Genomic DNA, 16410 nt, shown 5'->3' with positions numbered 1-16410 from the left:
GACTCGCCCCGCCCCGCCGCAGCCCCCGGCGCCCGGTCCACCTTAAGGGGCGCGCTGACATCAGCGCGCCGCCGCCGCCGCCGCCCGTGGGGTGGGATTTCCTCCGCCGCCGCCGCCGCCGCCGCGGGTCCTGCGCCGCGTCCAGCCCGCCCGCCCGACCCCGGCCCGACCCCGGCCGGCCCCGCCCGCCCGGCCCCGGGGAGGGATGCGGCGGCGCGGCGCCCAGGATGCCCCGCAGCCCCGGGACGCGCCTCAAACCCGCCAAGTACATCCCGGTGGCCACGGCCGCCGCGCTGCTGGTCGGTTCCAGCACCCTCTTCTTCGTGTTCACGTGAGTCGGCGCCGCGTCTGGGGGCACGGGGGCAGCGATGGGCAGGGCCCGCACAGCCCGGACACGGGGGCAGCTGTCGCGGGGGCTGGTGGGGCCCCGGGCAGTGGGCGGGCGGGGCGCCAGCTGCAGGCGATGGCAGTCTCTCTCCCCTCGCTGGGGCCGGGGGAGTTGAAGCCGTGTGCGGGCGTCCCGGGCACCGGGGTGAGTCCCTTGTGTGGGGATACCAGCGCGGGCTGGGCACCTCGGGAGGGTCCAGGCAGGCCCTGGCGGGGAGCGCTGGGTCCTGGCAGGGGAGGAGGCCGGGCTGCCCAGGGTGTGGCTGCAGCCCTTCCCTCCCCATGGGACCCCCGAGGGGACGTGGGCCACCCAGAACCATGAGTCTTCTCTGCAGGTGGCCGTGGGTGCCTCTCGGGTCTCCTCCTGGCTGCCCGCCCCGGGCCAGAGTCAAGTTGTTCCCACGTAGGTGTGGCCTGGCCTGGTTGCCACATGCCTGCCCCACAGCCACTGGTGACCCGGGCCTGGCCCTTGGCCTCCTTCTCAGGAAGACCCAGTGGTCATCACAGCTGGAGGGCCCAGGCCAGGTCACACCCAGGGCCCGATGTTAGCACAGCACCTCCGTGGGCTGGCCATGGTGCACACCAGGACCCTTGAGGTCATGTTTCTGGGAGTGAGAGCCCGCGCCTGCAGAACACTGGGCCCCTCCAGCCTCAATTTCTTCACCCAAGATACAGGCTGGCTTAGGACCAGAGAGGCATGCGGACAGCACAGCCTCCCTCTGTGGCTGTGGGGTCACCCCAGGGCTCCTTCAGGCACAAGGAGGGTTGGGGACTCCAGGCTTCGGTTGCACAGATCTTCAACCACCCACCCCCATTCCACCAATCTGGGGTTGAGACACAGCCCAGGTGGCACAAACGATGGCCACCTGTTCCAAGGTGGGGCCACCCCTGAGCATGTGAGCCTGGAGAGGGGCAGGTAGGGGCTGTGGTGCTCATCACCTTTGCAAGAGTTTGGGAGGTCCCCACGTGCATGGCAAGGCTGAATCGGGTGCCCGTGGAGGCGAGAGAGTTACCTGCAGGCTGGGGCTGGGTGGGCACCGCAGGCTGCCAAGAGCATGTTTAAAAAAGGCCTGTGTGGACGGGCTTATTTCTGGCTCGGGCAAGCCAGCGTGTTCTTGTCACTTAGATGCTGCTGGTGTGGGGCAGAGAGAGGTGGGTGGGGGGCAGCCTGGGGAGCCTGGCCTGGGGGGACACATCCCACCAAGGCTTTTGGAGGGGTGGGCCCAGCCCAGTGCTGGTCCCCAGGGCCTCTGTCCGTGGGGGGGTCTGGCTTGGTTCCTTATTCGGTCCATGCAATTCAGTGTCCTTTCTCATGACTTTAAAAGTAATGTGTGGGCCGGGCGCAGTGGCTCATGCCTGTAATCCCAGCACTTTGAGAGGCCAAGGTGGGCAGATCACCTGAGGTCAGGAGTTTGAGACCAGCCTGGGCAACATGGCGAAACCCCATCTCTACTAAAAGTACAAAAACTAGCCGGGCGTGGTGGTGGGCGCCTGTAATCCCAGCTACACAGGAGGCTGAAGCAGGAAAATCGCTTGAACCCGTAAGGCGGAGGTTGCAGTGAGCCGAAATCACACCACTGCACCCCAGCCTGGGTGACAGAGCAAGACTCTGTCTCAAAAAAAAAAAAAAAAAAAAAAGTATGTTCTTTATGGGGAACTTGTGAAATACAGAAAAAAAAATATGCTAAGAAATTAAAATCAACCCCACACACCCCCCATCTCCTGTCCTCCTTGGAGGGCTCCTCTGTTCCTGGCGCTGCGTCTGCAGCCTGGCTGTGTGGTGGCTGCAGCTGCTGGTTCCCTCACGCGTGATGTCAGAGGGCGCTTTACATGACTCTGACTGTGAACCTGACCCAAGCCTAGGCATGGAGTTCTTGAGTGGCTCCAGCCCTAGGCATGGAGCGCTTGGGTGGTTCCAGCCCTAGGCATGGAGCACCAGTTTCTCCTCCTCTGTTCTGGGGTTCTGGTTTCAGCGACACCAGCAGTCTTGAGGTATGGGGTTCCTTCCTGGGGCAGTGTGGGCCATGCCTGCACCCAACCCTACACCTGGCCTATGCTGACCTCTGCCAGCCCTGCACCTGGGAGAAGATGCCATGTGTCCCTGTAGCAGGATGGTGGCCTGGGTGCTCACCTGGGTTTGATGCGCAGTGGCCACCTAGCAAGGCTAAGAAGCTCTGCTTGCCCCCTCAGGGCAGGTGAGGCCACACCCCTGGGCCGAATGGCTGTCAGTGATCCTGGCCTCTTCCCTGACCCGCCCCGGCTCTGCTGAACTCCTCTAAGACTGCTCAGTTCCTGAGAAGGGGTTCTGTTGGGTCGGCTGGCCCATTGATGCCACCCATAGCAGCTGTGCTGATTCTGGGTAGGCAGGGGTCCAGGCGGCCCCCTTCTTGGGGCAGGCCACTTGTCTACCTGTTGCCCAACCTCTTGCCCTGTATCTGGTCCAGGCACACAGGAAGGGGAGCAGGTTGCTCCTGTGCCCCCCATCCCTGCCCTTAGTGCCTATACAGGGTTCCCGACTTCACTGTTTGCTCTTTGGACGTTACCAGACAGTGAGTGGCCTCAGCCCCCTCTCTACACTCAGTAAACATGAGTTGCTGCCGGTGGGGTGGCTTCACCCATGCACCAGGTGGGCAGGAGTTCTGGGTGTCGTGGTGTGGGGAGCTGGAGGCCTGAGAACCAGGGACCCCTCCCTGAGCCAGATCGCCAAGGGTCTTGGGACCAGCAGGACATTCACACATCTCTCTAGGAGGGTCTGGGCATGGAAGGATGCCCAGTTGTGAAGGGTACCCTCTCAGGATGGGGCACATACAGCAGGGCAGTTTCTCAGAGGCCCTCTTCCTTCAGGAAGCCTTCCTAGGATTTTGTTGTTGTTTGTTTGTTTGTTTGAGACAGGGTCTCACTTTGTCACCCAGGCTGGAGTGCAGTGGTGCTACCTCGGCTCACTGCAGTCTCGACCTCCTGGGCTCAAGTGATCATCCCACCTCAGCCTCCTGAGTACCTGGGATGACAGGTGGGCACCCTCACACCTGGCTAATTTATTTATTTATTTATTTATTTATTTTAGTAGAGATGGGGTCTCGTGTTGCCCAGGCTATTCTCCTGAGCTCAGGTGATCTGCCAGCCTTAGCCTCCCAAAGTGCTGGGATTACATGTGTGATCACTGCTCCCGGCCCCTTCCTGTGTTTCTGGGGGTTTTGTGTCCCCCTGGGCTTCAGAAGCCCTTTATACCATGGTATAATGCTAGGCTGGGTCAGCTGCTGGCAGAGGTTCGAAGACCCCTAGGCCAGCTCCCGACCCTGCCCTGACTTCACTCCAGAGCCACATTGCAGAATGACAGGGACCCTGTGAATGTTCGAGGGCTGAGGCTGCCTGGCAGGCTGCCAGTGCCTGGGGCTGAGCCAGGCTGGCTTATCTCTGTTTGGGGCATCTGGGATGGTGTGGCTGGTCCCTAGATCATCCTGAGCCCTCTCCTTGCCTGGAGGCCCAGCTCAGGACAGCAGTCAGAACAGGCCCTGGGCCAGACTAGCCTTGGTGGGCCAAGAGGGACTGAACTGCTGACTGGGACCTCATGAGTCTGGGGAACCTGGGGGTGAAAACGCAGTGTGAGCCCCCCTACTGGGACCCACCGCATGTGGCCTGGGGTATTCCTGGCCCCTGAGCCTCAGTTTCCCCATCTGTCCAGGTGTCTGTAGGGATTGGACAGGTAGGTGCAGGTACTTCGAGGCCCAAAGGCCCAGCCTAACAAGGGCACAGCAGCTTCTGCCCCGCCGGTCCCGGGCGCCCCATGGGTGAGTGCCACTCATACACAAACAGTGCTAATGAAGAACCTGATTTAAATGAAAACGTCTGAGTTAAAATTTTCCATTCCACATTTAGCTGTGGCGGACATTCTGCCCCTAAGCCACCCCCCCTTGCTGGGCGGTATCTCCCTGCCAGCCCAGGCGGGACTTGGGGCCTCAGCCCGGGTGGGGCCTATGGTGGTGGTGCATGTCCCTGCCTGTGGCCCTGGAGGAGGGATTGGAACCTCCGGGCTGGGCCCCCTGGACCTGCCCTCCACCCGTAGCTTGGCTGGAGCCAGCCAGGAGGGGCTCAGAGGGACATGGCGGGCCAGACACTCCACCTCCAGCCCAGGCCCAGAGCCTGTCTTTGCCTGGCCCTCCAGCAGGCAAGCCTGGTGTGCACCATCAGGTCTGGGTGGGAGTGGAGCCTCCCCGAGCCTGGACCCAGACTACTGCCTGCTGGGCCCTGCCCGTGGGAGTACGTGTCTTTGAGTGTCCCTGAGCATCCACACATGGCCTCCCCTGTCCCCATGTGTCCTCATGCATCCTTGCATGTCCTCGTGTGTCCTCCCTTGTTCTTGCGCACCCTGAGAGTGCTTGTGTGTCCTCACACTTGCCCTATCCACATAGGGGCAAAGGGAAGCCCAGAGAGTGGGAGGGCCGTGTCTGAGGCCCAGAGTAAGGGGCAGCCGAGCCGAGGCTGGATAGGGCTGGGTGCAGTGTGAGGAGGCGTGTGTCTATGCATGCCTGTGTTCATGTGTGTTCACACATAGGTCTTGGTGGGTGAGTGATGTGCAGGCGTGTCTGCGTTCACGCATGTGTGCCAGCGTGTGCACGTGTGCATGTCTGCATGGAAGTGTTCATGCATGTGTATGTGTTTTGTATGCAGACATGATTGCATGTGTGCATGTGTGCCTTCTGTGCACCAGAGCAGGTTGTCTGTGTGTTTATGTGTGTACATGCCTGTATATTTGTGTGTGTGCACATGTACCCATGCACATGTGCCCTGGAGCATGTTTGTGCGTGTGTCCATGTCTTCACACATGTGTCTGTACGTGCCTGCATGTGCTCCTCATCTTCTCTCCCACTGAGCCCTGAGAGCTCTGGGCCCTGGTGGGTTGGCCTGTGAGCTGGTCCCTGTTAGGCAGGATCCGACCTTGGGGACTACAGAGAGGACAGTTGCCTCACCCTGGAGGACTGGAGGGGTGGGCAGCAGCTCAGGTCCCAGTCAGAGAACCCACAACAAGCCTCCCCATCCCCTGGCTTAGGGCCCATATGGGCCCTCACAGGCATGTGGCAGGTACCCGCACTGGGCAGGAGGGACCCACTCACACTGCAGATTTCCCAAAGTAGCCCCATGGCTGCAAGGCTGCTGTCCAGCCCGCCTGGTGCGGGGGAGTCCAGGCTCAGGGAGGACACGGCAGTACCACCTGCTTGGGCTGGCAGGGAGCTCAAGTCAGCATGGGGTTCAGGCCCCGCCTGCCTGATGGGCGAACACACCCCCAAGGCCCCCGTTAGGGCCAGGAGGCAGGCTGGCAGCCAGCGCAGGTGCAGAGGGCCCCCGAGGCTTCCATCCTGAGGTCAGCACTGGGAGGACAGAGGCTGCCTCCCTCCTTGCAGCCCGAGGGTTGATCAATGGCACTCACCCCATCCCTTCCCAGAGCAGGCCAGCCCCACAGGCACCATGAGGCCCTGCATTTGGTTTAATGCTCTGCTGTCAACATCTTGAAATTCTCTATAATTTTTAAATAAGGGGCCCACAGTTTCATTTTGCACAGACTACGTAGCCAGCCTTCCCCAGAAGGCTCGTGGGGAGCTCCACAGGCCCTGCCTCTCCCTGGAGGGCTGCTCACCTGCCTGTGCCCACCTTGTTGGGCTGACCCTGCCTTAGGGTCCTGTGGTCCTTGCTCAATGGCGTTGCATTGGAGGCCAGGCACATGTTTGAGTGCTGCCTGTGTGCCAGGCAGGGCTGGGGAGGGTGGAAGGAAGCCTGGGGGCTGAGCCACTGGGCAGGGACAGGGAGAGCCCTCCCAGCAGAGGGAGCTGTGGCCGCAGCTGTGTCCTCACCCCGGTGTCTACCTCCATGGGCTGGGCCCTGGACAAGAGGAAGGGTAACTTGGGCTTCTGGCCCCGCCGAGGATGGCTGTCGTGGGAAGCGGAGTCTTTAAATAGCCTCTTGCTTTCCACTAAAAATAGTGAAGCTCTGCTGCCGTGGAGGTGGTTGCCGGGGCGGCGGGGCTGGCTGCTGGCCAGGCGGGCGTGGGTGCAGCAGCGTGGCCACGTGCGCTGGAGTGGTAGGCAGCGTGTGGGCCCCATCCACTGCTAGTGGCCACAGAGGTCAGGGCTGCTGTGGGGGATCCCCACTAGCCCCCTGACTATGCAGAGGGCCTGGGTGCAGCGAGGGACACAAACCCCTGTGTTCCTGTCCCTGCTGCTTGTCACAGCAGCTGTCTCAGGGTGCGCAGGGGAGAGACGAGGAGCCTGAGGCCAGAGGGGCTTCTTGGAAGCTGAGTAGGTGGATTTAGGAACCCGCTGCAGGCCGTGTGGCCCAAGGACCGGCAGGTCTCCTCAGAGGGGACTCGGGCCAGGCCCGTTAAGGGCTGAGGAAGGCGCCTTTCAGGAAGGTGTGTGAGGGCACACCTTATAGGGAAGCTGCGGAGGGCAGCCTGGAGTCCTGGAAAGCTTCCCGGAAGAGGGGGTGGCCTTGGAACCAAGTGCTGATGGCTGGGAAGATGGGAAGTGGTGGGGGGTGTTGTGCATTTCTAGAGTCCCTAAGTGTTCTACTTTGTCATCTGGGGAGGGAGGTGACAAACTAAAAAGAAGGGGCTGTCTGGATGGGGATGTGCCTGACTGGGAAGAGTAGGGGAGACATGCCCCATGCACTTACTGACCAAGGACTGGGGCTCCCCACACCCCAGAATCTGCCTGGTGAGAGGCCCCACTGGGCCAGGGACAGGCCTGGATGAGGCATCGTGGTGCATTTTCCATCTGGGGCTCCCACCTCCAGCCTGTGCACCGCCCCCGCCCCCCACCCCGCCCCAGTGATGGAGCCCAGGGGCATCGCTGGAATGGGGTGACCTTAGGCCTGTGGGCCTCTCTGAGACGGCTGCCCTGAGAGGTTGCTGGGTCAGGGCACGGGTAGCCCACATGCTGTACTGATACGCACAGCCTCTGGCTGTTACTCGAAGGAGCGATGTGGCTGAGGTTTCTTGGCAGGGCTGTGGCAGCCTCCCCACTGCCTCTGAGCTCTGAGGGTGACCTTGCAGGCCCAGCCTGCCGCACCACATAGCTCTGCCCCTGCATCCCCTCTGCACCCCCAGACTCCACTCTCTGCCCCCACTGTCTACTGCAGGTGCCCGTGGTTGACGCGAGCTGTGTCCCCAGCTGTTCCCGTCTACAATGGCATCATCTTCCTCTTTGTCCTGGCCAACTTCAGCATGGCCACTTTCATGGACCCTGGTGTTTTCCCCCGAGGTAGGGCCCTGTGCTGCGGCAGCTTCTCTCACTTTCACTAGAGTGTGAGTGGCTAACTTGAGACAGCCCTAGGGATTCCTGGTGGGTGGGCTGGACTTGGGGGAGGGATTCACCTGCCAGGAAAGTCAACTTCCTGCTCACTGCCTGGCTCCTGGTCTGTAGCGGATGAGGACGAGGACAAGGAGGACGACTTCCGGGCTCCGCTGTATAAGAACGTGGATGTGCGAGGTATCCAGGTCCGCATGAAGTGGTGCGCCACGTGCCACTTCTACCGCCCGCCGCGCTGCTCCCACTGCAGCGTCTGTGACAACTGTGTAGAGGTGACCGCCCTGCTGCCCTGTGCTCCCCCAGCCCTGTGCCACATCCCTGCCTGCCATGTGCCCTGATGCACTGCTCCCGCCCAGGACTTTGACCACCACTGCCCCTGGGTCAACAACTGCATCGGGCGTCGAAACTATCGCTACTTCTTCCTGTTCCTGCTGTCACTCAGTGCACACATGGTGGGCGTCGTGGCCTTCGGCCTGGTCTACGTGCTGAACCACGCTGAGGGGCTGGGAGCCGCGCACACCACCATCACGTATCCTTGGTTCCTATGGGCCTCATTGCAGAGGCAATGTGGACCGGGGACACGTTCACCAGGGAGATTGAGCCTCAGAAGGCTTGCTTCCTGCCCAGGGATCCCCAACGGGCAGGTGGCCGTCCCTAGGTTGGGAGGGGGTTTGTCCACAGGCACCTGCTCTGTGCCGCTGCGATGGGGTCTGCGGTGTCCTGGCCTGCGCTGTTGGCCTTAACGGGCTAGCATGGCTGTCATGTGTGTGGCTGGCCTCTTCTTCATCCCTGTCATTGGCCTCACTGGCTTCCATGTGGTGCTGGTCACTCGGGGGCGCACCACCAACGAGCAGGTGCAGACCCCATGGGGGATGGGTGGCCCCAAAGGGCCGAGAGAGTTGGGGCTGCATGGGGACAGGGTGGGGGCTGGGGCACCCTTGCCTGAGGTAGCTTGTGCAGCTGTGTTGAGACGAGGCTCCAACTCTGAGACCCCCACGTGGGGCCACGCCTGCCCCGTCCCCTGCACACATCCTGCCTGTGGACACTGTGGCCACCAGTGACCCAGAAATCCTACAGCTCCCTGCAAGGACAGGCTGGGTAACCTATGTGAGGGGCAGCCCTGGCCCCGCCCAAGCCACTTTCCACAAGTATCAGCTTCTAAGGAACCCCAGCTCCCTTGCCCAGCCCCCTGTCCACCCTGGCCTGGACCTTGGGAGGCCAGGCTGGCTGAGGGTCCTGCGTCCACAGGTGACTGGGAAGTTCCGCGGGGGTGTGAACCCTTTCACCCGAGGCTGCTGTGGGAATGTGGAGCATGTGCTGTGTAGCCCCCTGGCGCCCCGGTGAGGCCCGGCCTGGGCAGGGTGGTGGTGGTGGGGGGCCTCTGCTGGGTGTGGGGCGGGCAGTCTTAGACCCTCTTGGTCCGTTTTGGCTCTTGTCAGGTATGGCCAGCCCTGCCCTTGTGTGTTTGTGGCAGGTGGGCTGGCTACTGACCCCTGTGCCCTGGTGCAGGTACGTGGTGGAGCCGCCCCGGCTGCCGCTCGCGGTGAGTTTGAAGCCGCCTTTCCTTAGGCCTGAACTCCTGGACCGAGCTGCACCGCTCAAGGTCAAGCTTAGTGACAACGGGCTGAAGGCTGGCCTGGGCCGTAGCAAGGTGGGGGCCTGGGCTTAGGGATGGGCTGGCAGTCAGGCCCTTGGATGGGGAAACAGGCAGGTTGGTGGGGCCTAGAAGAGGTGGATGGGGCAGGTGGAGCCATAGACAGATTCTGGGGAGGGGGCTAGGTCCCAGGCTGAATCCCTAGTGAAGCCCTGCCCCTCATCCAAGCCCAACACACCACTGACCCCACCCCCTCCCAGTCCAAGGGCAGCCTGGACCGACTGGATGAGAAGCCACTGGACTTGGGGCCGCCACTGCCCCCCAAGATAGAGGCTGGCACGTTCAGCAGTGACCTGCAGACCCCGCGCCCAGGCAGTGCTGGTGAGGTCGGGGCAGCCACACCTGGGGAGGGATATGGGTTGACCCCCCTCTGACCTCAGTCTGACAGTGGTCTGCATCCCCAGAGAGTGCCCTGTCGGTGCAGAGGACCAGCCCCCCGACACCTGCCATGTACAAGTTTAGGCCGGCTTTCCCCACGGGTCCCAAGGCGCCCTTCTGTGGACCAGGCGAGCAGGTAAGGAGGCCTAGCCTGCCCCCTGGCAGGCCTTGTCCCCCAGGCCCGCCTCCAGGAGCTCTCCCCACAGCCTTCACCCCGTGAAGGCCCCACCCCCAGAGCCCCGTCTCTCCAGCAGAGGCCACACCCCCTGAGTCCACGCCCGTCAGGGCTCTGCCTGGGTCACCAAGGGCTTTGTGTGATGGATAGGACCCTGCCTGTGTGCACCCAGAGCTGGGACCCACAGAGGGGAGCAGGGTGTCCTGGGAGGGGCTGGCGTGGGCCGTCCAGGCTTGGCGTCTGTCCCTTGGCCGGCATTGCCCTAGGCCAGGTGGGCGGCTGCCCCCAGGAGCACTGTGTACCAGGATGCCTGGAATTCCACCATTAGTCACTCTGTAAGGCCCACGGGAAGACTTTGGAAGAATTTGAGACCTGCTTGAGAAAGCACATTTCTCTTCCCTGAGTTGCATGAGTGCTCTGTGGTCACTGGAATGGTGGGCAGTGCGGGGCGGTCTGTGCAGTGATCAGGAATGCTGAACAGCCCCAGGGCGCCATCCCTCCTTCTGGGCCACCCTGAGGGGCAGGCCTGTGGCTGGGCCCTGTGCACCTAGACCAGCTCCATCCCCGGGGACCTCTCCCCTCAGGATTGATGTCTTTTCTGGAGAGAGTCACTGGGTGAAGCAGTGAGTTTGGGCCTCCTTGGCCAAGGGTCTGAGTCTGCAGGCATGTAGGGGCTGTGTCTCGCAGGAGGAGGCAGCCCTGCTTGGAGATGAGGGCTCCAGGTATGTCATCTTCCTGGGACTCCTGGGTCCAGTGGGGGATTGGGTCTGGTTGGCCAAGTGCTTTGAGCCCACATTTGCCCTGATCCACTTCTGGCTTTGTGGTTCCTGAGGCTCTTGTCCCAAGCCCAAGCCCATGTCTATGTGCCCGTCACAGAGGCTAGACAAGGCTCCTCCTCCCTCTGGCTGCCCTGAGCGGTGGGCCCCTGGGGCTGCATGGCTCCAAGGACAGAGCCCCAGGTGTCTGTAACAGCCAGCTGTGGCCTCCCTCCTGTTGCAGAGCCCCTGCCCCTCAGCCATGGATGCTCAGGGACAGGGCCGTGGGTCACTGTGTGGCTCTTATGGCTCCTTGAGGCCCAGTTCCTGAGGCCACGGTGCCATGTGTGGCCCCCGTGGGTGCTGACTGGTGGCTGCAGGCGGGGTGGCAGGTGGGCAGTGGTGAGAATGCCTTCTCCCTGCAGGTTCCAGGCCCTGATTCCCTGACCCTGGGGGACGACAGCATCCGTAGCCTGGACTTTGTGTCCGAGCCAAGCCTGGACCTCCCTGACTATGGGCCAGGGGGCCTGCACGCAGCCTACCCGCCATCCCCACCGCTCAGCGCCTCTGATGCCTTCTCGGGCGCTTTGCGCTCCCTGAGCCTCAAGGCCTCGAGCCGGCGGGGCGGGGACCACGTGGCCCTGCAGCCCCTGCGCTCTGAGGGTGGGCCCCCCACGCCCCACCGTAGCATCTTTGCCCCCCATGCACTGCCCAACCGCAACGGCAGCCTGTCCTATGACAGCCTGCTCAATCCTGGCTCGCCTGGTGGCCACGCCTGCCCTGCCCACCCAGCAGTTGGCGTGGCCGGATACCACTCACCCTACCTGCACCCTGGGGCAACGGGCGACCCGCCACGGCCCCTGCCCCGCAGCTTCAGCCCTGTGCTGGGCCCCCGGCCCCGGGAGCCCTCGCCTGTGCGCTACGACAACCTGTCCAGGACCATCATGGCATCCATCCAGGAGCGCAAGGACAGGGAGGAGCGGGAGCGCTTGCTGCGCTCCCAGGCCGACTCACTCTTCGGCGACTCAGGCGTCTATGACGCTCCCAGCTCCTACAGCCTGCAGCAGGCCAGTGTGCTGTCCGAGGGCCCCCGAGGTCCCGCGCTGCGCTATGGCTCCAGAGACGACCTTGTGGCCGGGCCCGGCTTTGGCGGCGCCCGCAACCCTGCCCTGCAGACGTCACTGTCCTCGCTGTCCAGCTCCGTGAGCCGTGCACCGCGGACGTCGTCCTCCTCCCTGCAGGCTGATCAGGCCAGCAGCAACGCCCCGGGGCCCCGGCCCAGCAGTGGCTCACACAGGTCGCCCGCACGCCAGGGCCTGCCCTCCCCACCCGGCACTCCCCACTCACCGTCCTACGCGGGCCCCAAAGCTGTCGCCTTCATCCACACGGACCTCCCAGAGCCACCGCCCTCGCTGACCGTGCAGAGGTGGGTGCCAGGAGGTGCGGGTGGGCTTTCTGGCACAGGGCAACTGTGCAGCCGTCTGCAGGGCCCCTCTTGGCTGGGCACTCATAGGTCATCCCAGGGGCCTGAGTTTTTCTCTGGGGATGGGACCGGGAGGATGCGCCTCACCCTGCCTTGAAGGCCCTGGCTAGCCCATATGTCCCAGCTCTGAGGATGTCCTGGGCATGCTCTGGGGACAGGGTATGAGAATTTGTGTCCTGAGCCTGACGACTCGTTCTTCTAGAGCTGGCACAGACCCAGCATGTGGGAGGCCGTGGGGCTTTCTCCTTGGGCCGGTGTCATGCGGCAGCGTGGGCCTCCTTTAGGCTGTGGCTCTGGCTTCCTGGGTCACAGTGGCCCTGTCCACCCAGGGCTCTCCCTGGGCCTGTTGGCTGCATCTCTAGGAGGCTGGGGCTGAGGACATTACTTCGCAGCAGAATGTGCCACCCTGGGTGGCCGGGCCCTGGCCCTCCCTGTGGGACATAGTTCTAGGAAGCAGGGGCTTCCCTGCTCTTAGGTGGGGAAACTGAGGACTGGAGAAAGCAGGCTGGCTCCAGGCACCCAGCAGGTTGGTAACTGAGAAAGCGGGATCAGCTGGCTCGCAGGCCCAGGCCCAGGTAGGAGAACTGCACACCTGCTGGGGCCAGGACCCATGCCACGGACGCATGGTGTCCTCACGGCATCTGTCGCCCTGTCCGGGCCTGGAAACCTCAAGCACAGGCGCAGTTGTTTCCCGTCGGCAGATGCAGCCCCAGAGGGAGAGCCCAGCCCAGCCCAGCCCAGACCACTTGGCCACAAAGGGGCTTGAGGGCACAGCAGTCCAGCCCTGAGTGGGCCTCCTCTACCCAACAGGGTGGGACCTGTTCAGCTTTTGTGGAGTTGGGGAGGAGGCTGCCATTGGGTGTGATGAATGGGGAGCACGAGACCTAGAAGTGGGCAGCATTGCAGCCAGGCAGGGATTGCAGCCCAGGGACAAAGGGCTCTCACCTCAAGAAGGTTTAAGCAGCAAAGATATAGCTGCTGTTGGTCAGCACTGGTGGGCAGGAGGGCAGCCCCTCGTTTTCCTGAGAGAGAGCAGGAATGAGGCCAGGCAGAGCGGCTGGGCTCCCAGCGCAGGGCACGGCAGGGGCTCCATTCAGTACCCACCTGGCTGCCCCATGCTCTCTGTAGCCAGTGCTGGCTAGGAGGGACCCAGGGACTCGGGAGTGTGGTGGCAGTTCTGACAACATCTGTCTGTCCTGTGACGGCACAGCCGCTCCCCAGGCAGGCTTTGCATCCCTCGCCTGCTTTCCAGGTGAACCCTCCAAGCCCAGAGGGCAGGGACTGCACGGGGCCCCACAACACGGCTGCACTAGTCCACGTCCGTGTCGTCTCTGTCCTGCTGCCTCCTCCATCCTCTGTCCCCGTGTTCCTGTGTTCACCGTGTGCATGTGTGTATGTGCTTGTTTTGATGCAGGGACCACCCTCAGCTGAAGACTCCCCCAAGTAAGCTTAATGGGCAGTCCCCGGGCCTGGCCCGGCTGGGACCTGCCACCGGCCCCCCAGGGCCCTCTGCCAGCCCTACACGGCACACGCTGGTTAAGAAGGTGTCCGGCGTGGGTGGGACCACGTACGAGATCTCGGTGTGAGGACTGACCGCCACACATCCGCCATGGTGCCACGGGGACCAGGACCCCGCAGCGCACCCCCCCTCCCCACCAACTTCTCTGCCCCAGGGACCCGAGGCCACCCCAGCCTGGTGTGGACCCATCGGCGGGAGAGAGTGCCACGCCTCCACAGCTTGCCCCAAGCGCTCTGCCTGCCCGTCCATTCATCTGCCCACGGGGAAGTCGGCTCACTGGGACAAGGGCCACTGGGCTGGTCTGTGTCTGGGCCTGTCCCATGGCTGGGGCAGTGAGGGGACCCAGTCAGCCTCTTCGGGGCACCCTCTCTCAGCCAGGCTTGGCCCACTGCCATCACCCAGCACCCCAGATCATCGCCAGGTCAGCCCCCAATGGTCCCCTTACGGACGGGTTCCAGAGATGGACAGAGGCACCCAGGGCCCCCACCGTCCTTCTGACACAGCCTGTGGGCTCCCAGACCGAGCGTCCCCCGCCAGGCTACTCCTAACTAACGCGTTGCCTTTCACGGACCCCGCTGGAAGCTTGTAGCTTGGCAAGGCCGATGCTTCTGCCCTGGCCTGCTCTGGGTGGTGGTGGATAGGTGGACAGATGGCCAGCTAGCCAGCTGTGGCCGGGGGCCCAGCTCTGTGTGTCCCGTGTTGCCCGGCGGGCGGGCTTGTGTCCCGTGTCTGTGTGCTGTGCTGCCGCGCCGTGTCTGATGTGTCAGTGCTCCGGCCGCCGCTGTCCCTTTCATCAAAGCCTTAACCTTTGCTTTATGCTCTTGTGGGAGGCGACGGGGGGCAGGCGGGAGCAGGCACGGGGGTGATGCTGCCACAGGGGGCCGGTGACACCCAGAGCCCCCTCCCCAGCCCTCAGGCCCTCCCTGCCAAACTGGAGAACCCCGCCCCAAGGCATGCCACATCCCCAGCCCCGGCCTGGCTGTGGTGCTCGCGCCGTGGGAAAGCACACTGGGGAGGGGTCAGTGCTTCCCTTGGTGTCAGGGACCTGAGAGTAAGCACATGACAGCGTCTGCTTGCGTTGTGTCTGTTTTATGTTTTTATATCTACATCTATATATCTATAATTTTATTAAAAAAAAGAAAAAGAGTTATTTTGATTCTTTCCTTGGGCAAGACCAGGGCTATTGCTGCAGGATCCCGAGTTAGGGGAGGGCAGGGGCCGGGCCCCAGAAGAGGGGATGGCTGCTGTCTGGTGTGCAGGGGTCGGTGGGTTCCTCAGGGACATTTCTGCCAACTTGGGCTGAGTCAGAGGCTTGGGAGGAGGGGGCAGCCGATGGTCTGTGGCTGGGAAGTGTGAGGGTCTCTCGCCTTGGGTCTGTGTCAGTTCTGGCAGTGACAGGGTGTTTGGGGGAAAGACTTGGGTCTACCGCTACCCACAGGGGACTCCCAGGAACCCAAGGGCTTGGGGAGATGAAATGGGGGTGCATAGGGGCCACCTGCTGGCTCAGGGCTCTGTGGGGGCCGCTGAACCTGCTGGAACTTTCCTGCCTGCCACATGCCAGGGCCAGGGCTGAGGGAGTGTGAGGGATGCACAGCTGTTCAGGGCTGAGACATCCTGGGCTGGGGGTGTCCCAGCGCGGGAGGTGTGCGGGCTGTAGGGCCCCGAAGCTGACCTCCACCTTTCTGCTTCTCTCTCACGGACGCCGCGGCCCGCAGGGGGCGGATTGGCACCTGCACCCGTGGATGGGGGCGGCGTGGCCAGCCTTGGGTGCCTCCTGGGCTGCACCTGTGCCACCTTGGCCGCCCGGAGGACCGCCCACCACTGCGGGCCCCCTGGAGCCAGGCCGCCGGGGCACCCCCACGCGGGACCATGTGCCGCCTGCACTTGGCTGCCTCCAGTCTTTTCCCCAGCCTCTCGGGGCCCTAGCAGGATGACAAGTAGGCGGCTCTGGGGCCCAGGACAGCCCAGCTGGGGACTCAGGAGGTCAGACTGCCATGGACCCTGGGGCAGGGCTGGGGGTGGGCTGGGCTCTCTGCTCCACCAGCCACAGCTTGACAGACTCCCAGCCTGCCAGCGCCCGAGACCCTGTGTCCACGTGACCTCAGGGAGTCCCCCACCTGCTGCAGGGGGTCCAGCACCCCACAGGGGGCAGCCCCAGAGCTGTAGGGACCGGCATGACCTTTGCCCAGCCTCCCTGCCCAACCAAGCACTTTAGACTAAGCCACTTCCTCCTCGGGGAGCCCAGGCCTCCATGGGTTGGGCTGGGTGGGGGGGGTCTCAGGTTGCCCCCGAAGGTCTCTGCACTCCTCCTGCCCTTCCCCTGACACATGAACAGATAGATGCCTTAACTTCCTGGAGCCACCAGCCTGGTGAGCCATTGGCCCCTGCCTGCCACCAAGGTCCTATGGTCGTGGCCAGCTCCGCCTGGGCCCCACTGGGGCTGCCTGCACCCAGAGACGATGCCGGCGGGATCTCAGAGGGCCTGAGGCCCAAGCCCTGTGTCCTCCAGCAGTGGTACGGCCTGTGGCAGGGTGGCACTCCGGCCAGCCCTTCTCCGTCACAGGGTCCCTGTCCCTGGGTCCACCCTGGGCTGTGGCTCTACATCTCCCATTTGGGGACGAGAAAGCCACAAAACCATTCTCTATTGTTCTTAAGGGTACCCCTGCTAATTAATTCCCCAAATAAAATTTTTGGTGTTGATCAGCTCTGTCTACCAATGTGGTCCCCTGGACCGGACAGGGCCCTGGGTTGGGGAGGT

The 16410-nt window shown here is 63.2% G+C and overlaps 1 protein-coding gene across 4 annotated transcripts; it reads left to right on the top strand.

Moving 5' to 3' along the window:
• Positions 1 to 85: 85 nt before the first annotated feature.
• On the top strand, positions 86 to 15578 carry ZDHHC8 (zinc finger DHHC-type palmitoyltransferase 8). Of its 4 annotated transcripts, none has more exons than XM_024240121.3 (11): positions 86 to 331; positions 7519 to 7640; positions 7803 to 7960; positions 8045 to 8217; positions 8440 to 8542; positions 8937 to 9028; positions 9198 to 9339; positions 9543 to 9663; positions 9747 to 9856; positions 11076 to 12076; positions 15368 to 15578. In XM_024240121.3, the coding sequence occupies exons 1-11, from the start codon at positions 228 to 230 to the stop codon at positions 15576 to 15578; spliced, it is 2337 nt and encodes a 778-aa protein (XP_024095889.1). In that variant the 5' UTR covers positions 86 to 227. The 4 variants fall into 4 exon arrangements, with proteins under 4 accessions (XP_024095889.1, XP_063579026.1, XP_054399596.1 ...); XM_063722956.1 differs by having other exon boundaries at positions 101 to 331; positions 9198 to 9231; XM_054543621.2 differs by lacking the exon at positions 15368 to 15578 and adding an exon at positions 13548 to 14796 and having other exon boundaries at positions 103 to 331; positions 9198 to 9231.
• Positions 15579 to 16410: the final 832 nt, after the last annotated feature.

This window comes from Pongo abelii, chromosome 23 (assembly GCF_028885655.2).
Source record: "Pongo abelii isolate AG06213 chromosome 23, NHGRI_mPonAbe1-v2.0_pri, whole genome shotgun sequence".
NCBI lineage: Eukaryota > Metazoa > Chordata > Mammalia > Primates > Hominidae > Pongo > Pongo abelii.
The sequence above is the reverse complement of the archived record's forward strand: the minus strand, read 5'-3'. Positions and strand labels throughout refer to the sequence as shown.

What these genes read in the sequence shown, in the direction of transcription:
- ZDHHC8 (XM_024240121.3), top strand. Translation starts at nt 228, where the DNA reads ATGCCCCGCAGCCCCGGGACGCGCCTCAAACCCGCCAAGTACATCCCG. An exon ending in TCTGTGACAACTGTGTAGAG is followed by an intron (nt 7,961 to 8,044) that starts GTGACCGCCCTG and finishes GCTCCCGCCCAG; the next exon opens with GACTTTGACCACCACTGCCC. An exon ending in CCCTCGCTGACCGTGCAGAG is followed by an intron (nt 12,077 to 15,367) that starts GTGGGTGCCAGG and finishes CGCGGCCCGCAG; the next exon opens with GGGGCGGATTGGCACCTGCA.